The sequence below is a fragment of the Polyodon spathula genome, chromosome 22 (genome assembly GCF_017654505.1).
Source record: "Polyodon spathula isolate WHYD16114869_AA chromosome 22, ASM1765450v1, whole genome shotgun sequence".
NCBI classification, from domain to species: domain Eukaryota; kingdom Metazoa; phylum Chordata; class Actinopteri; order Acipenseriformes; family Polyodontidae; genus Polyodon; species Polyodon spathula.
This window is the reverse complement of record NC_054555.1, coordinates 26,971,281-26,980,239: the sequence shown is the minus strand read 5'-3', so window position 1 is coordinate 26,980,239 and position 8,959 is coordinate 26,971,281. Positions and strand designations below refer to the sequence as shown.

Here is an 8,959-nt window from a genome sequence, read left to right as displayed (position 1 = left end):
ATGAAAATAAATGTTGACCCTTTTAGCATTCATAATTCTGCAATGGGCAACGCTGCATTATTAACCGCTCCCTTTGTTCTGCTCTAGTGCCTTCACTGGCTTGAGCGCTCTGAATTTTAAGAGTATCAACATTTTCAAGACATGTTGTAAAAGCAGGACAGAAAGGTGCTACAGGTGTGATCTCGGGCGTGCTGACATGATGCAGCATGCACTTCAGAGCAACATTATGTACAAGGAGAATTAGAAGCGCTACCGGGCGAATCAGAGGTTTTAAGCTGCTGTTTTGAGATTTTATTTTTAGTCAGCAAAGGTCAATTATTATGTCATATTTCCTGTAAAAGGGGACACTTTACAGTGGTTAACGAACAATGGAAACCTACATCATGCTGTTGCTAGGTAGGTTACAGAAAGACACACTCTTTTTTTTTTTTCATTGGCAGACTATCTCCCACCTCCTTTTTTTTTGATAGGTCGACTGTGTAATCTCGCTGGCTGTGCGGGCCCCGGAGCTGCCAGTAGCTTCAGTGGCTTGCGTCTTGTGCTAGTTGAGAAACTTCGTCGGGAGTTCCGGGTTTGTTTGTTCTGTTTATTTTCTTTTTTAAGTCTGTCAACCATGGCTATTTTGATGGAGCACCAGTTTAAGCAGCTCCCGGCTGACAAGCAAGTGGATACGAGATCGTTCCTGGAGTCGGTGTCTCACATTCCGCCATTCTTTGGTAAGTTTCTTAATGTACCTGCGCGGACCGACTTACCTGCCGAAACCCTGGGTGGCATTTCAATTTTCTGTTAAAGTTTTTGCACATTTTTAATAGTTTTGACAACTTTAAACGTGAAGGTGTTAAGACTTACTGTATTGTTTCCGCGCTATTTTAAAGAATAACGATGCATGCTGTGTGGATGGGATTACCAAGCCGTCTCTAAGACGAGTGCTTAGAATAGAATGCATTGTAGTTTATTAAATCTATCTTCATCTGTTGTTTTACAAAATGTGGAGTTTGAATTTCCCTTGCTTTGTGTCATTTCGTTCAATCCCTAGCACCCCACCGTACAGATCTGTGTCATTTTGCCGTGTTTGCGTGTCTTTTAAAGTTGTTGCAGGGTGTGTGTCATACTTTTCTGTGTGTCAGTTCAGTGTCAATGTCAGACTCTTAGCAAAGCCATTCCAGCTGATGTTTTGTATCTCTGTTGTTTGTCTAATTATATTCGATGTTGTTAATTTCATAAACCCCTGGGGTGGCACTTACTGCAGTCTAATGGGAGAGCTGTTTTCCCTTTCCTGAAAAGATAGCAATGGAAATGTTTAATAAGACTGCTCTGATTTAAGAGATGTTTGAGCCAGGCTGAAATCCACATGCAATGTATCTGCCCCTTCAAATATTCCCCAGGACATACACTGCTGTTGTTTAGTTACTGTGCTTTTAAAGCAAACCCATTACACAACCGATGATCCCACTGAACACTAGTTGTGTTGTTAAGGGAGCTGCAAGCTAAGAGTCTTTCCTTTCTCCTAAAGCTTGTGACTCATTACATAATGCACATTCAGTCAATTAGCCTGACCTTTATCTTTTCTTACCTGCCTGGGTAAGGCACAGTTATTTGCACAATACAAGAATCTGAGTAGAGATTAGTCATTGCATTCTATTAATAAAGATTAATAATAATTAAAAAAATAAGAATACCAAAAATATAATTATTTACTACAGTGGTTCTTTCACATAACATTTAGACATTTTTTAACTTAACATTATGGGTTAAAAAAAAAAAAAAAAAAATAAATATATATATATATATATATAAAATATATATAATACACACACACATATATATATATATATATATATATATATATATATATATATATATATATAATGTGTGTATGTGTGTAATGTGTGTGTGTTTCTTCTAAGGATACCAGCATAGCAAATGATTGGGTGGAAATGGGTTTCCTTCCAGAAGGACTCCACAGAACTTCGGTGCCATTGTGCATGGATGTTTGATGCCTTTTGAGTCTCCTGCCAGCGCTAGTTAATCGCTCTGTGGAGAAACTCAGTGTGAAGAAAGTGTTCCTGGACTCGGCAGCCACGTCTTGAAGAAAGTTAAAGCTATAATGCTTACCTTGGGAGTGTCCTGGGCTGCAGCTAAACATATAGATGATCATTACTTAAGACGCCTGCTTCACTGTCACCTCAGACAATGTGATCGCATTTCTGTCTGGTGATGTTGTACACACCCAGGGTGATCTATTTCATTCTAGACCTTCCATATGTAAAATATCAAGCCGTGGTTTAATGACGTAGCTAACTGCAACTAAACATGCCCTCGCTTTAGGGCTTTTTTTAAAGTTAAATATTAAATCAAGTTTTAATAGTTTTCCCTACCAAACAAGCAACACCAATTCCTTATGCCTGTATTCTACCAGTCTCCAAACCCAGTACTGACCAAAGTGCGATCTGACTAGACTGATGACCAGAACTATGACTACAGCCAGAATTTGAGCTTTGATTTTCGCTGTATATAAAACAGGTTTTGCTTCAGTGTGCTCAAATGCATATTCCCATGATGTCTCCTCATTGCAGATAGTGCCCTGATTTCCTGTACTGTAGCTGGGCTCTATGCTTTACCCCACAAGGCAGCATGTGGCATGAGCCACATTGTTTGTGTTTGTGTCTCCACTTCACATGTAATCAGTAAATAGAATTGTACCAAACAGCGTCTCATACAGTGTTGAATGGGGGTTGAGCGATCATGTCAATTGAATTCAAGTTGTGAGTTGAGCTCACAAAAAGGCATGTGATTTAAGTGGTGGTGGAGTGATCAGACAGATGTAGGTTTGGGTATGATACTTCCATTCAGGGGATTAACATTTTTATAACACGTTATTGCATTTGGAAAAATAAATAATTTCTAGTAACTAATTGTGGTTTAGTTCTCAAGGAGAATGTAAAATATTGCATGATTCAGTGTAACAAGTTGTTGTCGTCTTTAAATTCCAGGTATGTGGTATTGGGTGCTATTTTTTTTTTTTTACAAAGGCCCATTCAACTGATGCTGTACAATAATCTTTTTTTTTTTTTTTTTTTTTTTTTTTTTTTTTAAGGCTGTTATTTTGCTTACTGTTTAAAGAAGTTTGTTAAAGACGGTAATGCCAGCAATGTTTCTCAGCATAGACCTGTTTTTCAGGCTTTCCCACCTGACCCTCCCTTACCAAGTGTCTAAAAGGAAAGGTCTAGCAGTTTCAAGAACTGAGATCCAACAACAAAGTGTAATTGAAATTGGAGAGGAGTGGAAACCCCCAATTAAATATTGAGGTGGTATGTGAAATATCTTCATTATTTTGCAAACTTCATTTCAAAGGGCATTGTTTTTCCACTACAAACTACAGTACATGGTACCTTGTCTCACTTTGGATTGCATTGTGTGTTTGAAATCGATAGGGCAGGCAGGTATACCTGCAATATATTCTGTGATTGATCTGTGAACTGTCCGGGTACAGCCGCTGTGGTCCTGGCTGTTTCCATTAGTGTTACAAATCTGTGTCATAAATTATTTGTGATACCTTCTCATCTAACCCATTAACCAGCCTAAAAAAAAATGTGTCCAGTCAATTAAAGCCACTGAAATATACGGATTACAATCTGGCTTGTAAACCTGACTTTCCACAAATGTAAAAGATCACAGATCTGGAGAAAGTACAATAACATAAAAAAAAAAAACCTGTTGTACAGAAAAAGTCTCACATGATAATGTTTGCTGTGCATCACAAGCTATTGCTCAGATCCCTCAAACCTTTGCACTGGATCATTGTGGTTTGTAGAACTTTGTGTCTAGTGTGGGATTCTTTTTCAAAGAATTGCAACATTCCCTACATGCTGCTGCTTAACCTTTCCCTGTTTTGAATCTTGTGGTTTTTTTGTACAGAAACAATCCTTGGACCGGCAGGGCAGCTGGACAGTACTTGCTTTAGGAAGGAGCTGTGGAATGTTGAGGGGATGTGATGATGGAATTCCATCAGTCCTCTTGTTTGTTTACATGTCTTCCTTCTGCAGACAGATTTGTATAAAACAATGTAGCATTAAGTGTAAATATCCAATATAGCTATCTCCCTTTAATTTAAGCATCCTAATTCCACATCAAATTGGATATCTAAATAGTGTAGAATTACATTTAGTACATGATCTATGCTCACACTTCAATTTGCAGAAGCAATTGTGGGCCATCATGGTTAATCTTTTGTATCAAATTTCTGCGCCAAGCAACAGCAGACCAATTGCATACATAATTTAATTTCCTGCCCTCAATTTACTTTTAGAAAATTGATTAGTACAGTATTGGGTTGCTGTACCCATTCACTGGCATCACAGTCACTTCAGTAAGTTCTTTGTGTTGCATTTTGTGGTAAAGCAGCGTGAAGCCCTTTTAAGAAGTTCTTGGCTCAAAGAAACACATTAGTCTGTCCTCTTCACAATATTAATGTGTTAGTTTTAAGATCCTGGGAGTTGTCTTTTTTGAAAGTTCACTTATAACAAACTGCCTGATACTGTTTATTGTGTGTGAGCTGCTGCCTAATTGAAATTAGATTTGTTGCTACTGCTATTGTGAATTTAGATGTGTTGCATCTTGCAGATAGAAAGAAAGAGGGAGGGTCATGCAGGAGAAAAACGTATCAAATCTACTAGAAAGAGGGCTCAAACATTGAGGAATCCAGAACGTGACATCCTCCAGAAGAACAGTGCAGTGTTAAAATGCATTCATTTAAAAAAAAAGGGAAGAAAGACTTTATTATGTTTGTTGAGAACAAAGAAATGGCTGAGAGAAAGAGAGCATTCAGGACATTTCATTCTTTCTCTGAACAAGGGGGGGTTGCATGGAATCTTTTGTAACCAGAGATGTACTGATCATACAATACTGTACATGCCGTGCTTTCTTTAGTTCTCTTCTGTACAATAAAGAAACCAGAGCTTTCCACCACACAAGGCTACAGTATCCACTGCCCACGACTCTCAGTGCCTCTGTCTAAAGCCAGCACAGTGTCCCCTCACTCTGCTTGAGTTCTGCAGCTGATGCCTTCTGTACACATACTCTCGTCCAAGGAGGTTTCCAGTTGTTAACAGTAATGGGAGTTTCTGATGGTTCCAATACAGCTGAGGTGGAGGGGAGTGAATGTCACCGCTGGTTTGGAATGCTGCTGAGCCTCTCTGACTTGTTTTGCCGTTGGGCACAGTGCCGGTGTGCGGCCATGCTGCACTAGAGATAACAAAAAGGGCAGCCTCATGCCAAGCATTGTGCCCGGAAGCAGCCTTCAATAATGCATGGCGTGGCATTATCCTGACAAATCTGAAGGGAGCAGGTGGTCCAGGATGCTGAAGCAGTTCAGGGCTCAAGGTGAACACACTTGTGGCTTCAGAGTCGGATGCGTTTTGCTCCAGTCCAAAATGTACACATTATTTCTGAAGGGCAATGTAAAGTGTTATTGTTTCATGACTGGTAAGAATTATCATAACTTAAATAAGACAGCGTTTCTAGCCTAAATTGAACCCATGTATAACTTGATTATGCATACTATGCACATTTATGGCCACTCTTACCATAAAGTAATTTCCATGTCTTACATCTGTCTAATACCTCCAGTTATCCCAATAACTTGAGTACATGTGGATGTGTCGGTGGCAGCTAACGCTAGTTTGTCTCATTGCATTTCCTTGTGGGGGATATGTAGGTTACCTTCAGATATTCATGTTTCTTTTCTCCTCAGATTGTCTGGGGTCCGCAGTCTTTTCACCAATCAAGTCGGATATAGTGGGTAACATTACCGTAAGTGATCCTTATTTCTTAAATCATAGTATTTATCTACCAATTATTTCAGAATAAAATGATGATTGGTGTTTTATTTGTTTATTCTTTTATTTTGTCTTGCAGAAAATCAAAGCTGTTTACGACACTAACCCCGCTAAGTTTAAAACTCTGCAGCAGATCCTGGAGGCAGAGAAAGAGATGCACGGAACTCAGTGGCCCAAAGTCGGAGCTACGCTAGCGTTAATGTGGCTGAAAAGGTAAGGATCGGGGGCGGGGGGGTGTGTGATATGGGTTTAAAGGGGGAGCAAATCCATTGCAAAGCAGTCTGGCATTTTCCAGTTTAAATGTAAAGCCTCACACTTGCACACTGAACATTGCATGGTTTCGTGTCATGCACGAGCAGATGTAACCATGTAAGCAAGCGTTTCCTCTCTATGTCCCCAACATGAACATTAAAGAGACCGATTGCAGATCTGTTTGTTTTCTGTGGGTCAGGGGTCTGAAGTTTATCCAGGTCCTGCTGCAGAGCATCGCGGACGGGGAGAGGGACGAGGCCAACCCCAATCTCATCCGGGTCAATGCCACTAAAGCCTACGAATTGGCACTGAAGAAGTACCACGGCTGGCTGGTGCAAAAGATCTTCCACGTAAGTAAAGCCACGGCAAGATAGGACCTCATTTAAAAATGAATTCCTTTTTCCCAGGAACAAGTCGTACATATGTACACACACACACATATATAACATTTCCATTTGAGAACCATTTTCCTATTGGGATAAATTGTAATTTCTTCATGATGACCTACTAGGTCTCTTTCCCAAAAAAAAAAAAAAAAAAAAAAAAAAACAACTTTATACTGACATTTGTTACAAGAAGCCTAGGAATAGCACTGTCAATGTAGATCAGAGTGACCTACTTCTTCATCTTACTGATAACTGTAATGTGCCTCACCCTGTCTGTTGCGTCTCCCATTGCAGGCAGCTCTCTATGCTGCCCCCTACAAGTCTGATTTCCTGAAGGCGCTGTCCAAGGGGCGGGAAGTCAAGGAAGAGGATTGTCTGGAGAAGATCCGCCAGTTTCTCATCAACTTCACACCCACCATCGACGCGATCTACGTGATGTACACCAAAATGAACGCTGAGCTGGACTACAAAGCCTGACCTCTGGTCTCCCACCAGGACACTTGGACCCCCTTTTTGTCTTCATCCTGCCTTCATCTCAAGAGCAATTACGTTGTGTCATTAACTCCTAGACTTTACCCTGTCGCCTCCCAAAGCTCCCTCTTGTGAATGTAAAGGAGATTAGCTGACATCACAGAACGCTGTGTTTCCACCACCAGTGACAGGAATCTAAGGGTCGTCCTGGAGCTGCTGTGGTCTCTGTTTCTGAAGGTCTCAGACTGGTTTCTTGCATTAGAAAGAAGAAAACAAATGCATCATGCCTATAGGCAGCTCTAGCTGGAAGAGAGTGGAGGTTGTAGTTTTATGCAGTGTTGTGTGCCTTACTTAATTCAAAGTGTCGTCTGCTTAAAATAACAAAAAAAAAAACACAAAAAAAACCCTCTCTGAATCCAGGAGGCCCTATGTGCATATTTGGGCTTTTTTTCAGTTACAAAAGCATTGCTTTTATGTATACTTAGTCAGTCTGCATTAACTAGAAATTGGACTTAAGTAAAACCTAACTTTAAAATTGTTCCAGCTGGTTGGTATGTAAACATCGAACCAGCAGTCTACCTCCAGATTGCACATGCAAAGTTCTGTGGGAGGATCTTCGTCAGATCGTCTGATGTCTTTATAATCATAATGACAGCTGCTGATGGCTCTTTGCTATTGTGCAAACAGCACAATGAATACCAAGAAGAAAAGTGTTGAAATATATCAATTAAAAAGTCTCGTAGCAGGGATAAAAGAGCTCCCGTTGCATATTAGCCTGAGCACTTGCAGGTTTACAATACATTACACAGAATTAGATAAGCTTGGGATGACGTCGTGTGTGATTCCTGCTAAGGGTTTAATGATGCAAATGGCAACAGACTGCTGCTGTTCAGAGTATTAATACTGGACCCTTTCTTTATTTCTTAGTGCAAATCCATCATTAACAGCATGTTATTCATAAAGGAAGGAACAGATTGGCCTGAACATGATACTCTGGATGATTGCAGGAAAGTTGCCTGCACGTCTTCTAACTCATAGTAAATCCTGCAACGGCTCAAGCTGCTATACAATTGGAGTGTTGTTTCCTACCTAAATGATTGCACTGAGAAGGTGGCAGGTGACCGGGAAGCTCCAAGCACTGATAAAATAAAGACTGCTGTATTAAGTGGCCTTGAGTTAGGATGTATAGAATTGATAACTTGCAGTGTGCAGATTTCTTTTTTTGTGTGTATGGGATTGGCTGGTAATAGATGGACACAAGGAGGTCATGTAATGTACCAGAGGCTGAACCAGAAGCATCAGCCTTCCAGCCTGGGGTGTCAACCTCTTCAGAGCTTTATTTTAACACTGGACTGCTGCATGAAACACTGGATGGTTGTTTTAATTAAAGAACTCTGCTCAGCGGCCTGCAGGGATGCACTTTCAGGGAAGGCTGTGTAGATCTGCGTGCGATTTTCAAGCAGACACCTTTCCAGGAACATTTGCCTTTATTCTGTTAAGTTTATTTTCTGAAATGTATGTTACTGTTAGAGAAGCACTGTTTGTTTTTTTAATTATTATTATTATTATTATTATTATAAAAAATAGTCATTTGTGTCAGGGTTCTTTAAAAAGCCCTCAATGCTCAAGCCACAGTGCTTGCATTAACACACAAGTGCCTCTTTGTGAAGAGCTAGGGTTAGGTTGACATCGATACAGTAGAGATTTAAATGTATTGCTGTGCTCTGTTTTATCATTGTTTTGTTTTTGTGTTACAGAAAGCACAGATATTAGAACGTCTAGGTTGTTAGCAAGAGCGTGATGCTGACAACTTTTATCATGGCTGAGCTGAGTAATCTGTGCTGGTGGGATTCCCATGTATGTAATGAGTTTCTTGTCAGACCTTGGGATCAGTTCAGTGGATCTCAGCCGTGGCCACATTTAAATCACTCAAATCGTGGTGGTAGTTCTTTTTTTTTTTCCTCTCCATATTTCTACTGACCTAAATAAACCAGATTTCCTGTAAGCACAATT

General features: G+C 40.1%; 1 protein-coding gene across 2 annotated transcripts; it reads left to right on the top strand.

The window, feature by feature from the left end:
- Positions 1–506: 506 nt before the first annotated feature.
- gltpa (glycolipid transfer protein a) lies at positions 507–8,951 on the top strand. 2 transcript variants are annotated; one of them, XM_041223433.1, is made up of 5 exons: positions 507–716; positions 5,753–5,811; positions 5,917–6,050; positions 6,289–6,439; positions 6,770–8,951. In XM_041223433.1, exons 1-5 carry the CDS (start codon positions 614–616, stop codon positions 6,950–6,952), a joined length of 630 nt encoding a protein of 209 aa, XP_041079367.1. In that variant the 5' UTR covers positions 507–613; the 3' UTR covers positions 6,953–8,951. The 2 variants fall into 2 exon arrangements, with proteins under 2 accessions (XP_041079367.1, XP_041079368.1); XM_041223434.1 differs by lacking the exon at positions 507–716 and adding an exon at positions 3,741–5,382.
- Positions 8,952–8,959: the final 8 nt, after the last annotated feature.

What these genes read in the sequence shown, in the direction of transcription:
- gltpa (XM_041223433.1), top strand. Translation starts at nt 614, where the DNA reads ATGGCTATTTTGATGGAGCACCAGTTTAAGCAGCTCCCGGCTGACAAG. An exon ending in TCACATTCCGCCATTCTTTG is followed by an intron (nt 717 to 5,752) that starts GTAAGTTTCTTA and finishes TTTTCTCCTCAG; the next exon opens with ATTGTCTGGGGTCCGCAGTC. An exon ending in ATATAGTGGGTAACATTACC is followed by an intron (nt 5,812 to 5,916) that starts GTAAGTGATCCT and finishes TTTGTCTTGCAG; the next exon opens with AAAATCAAAGCTGTTTACGA.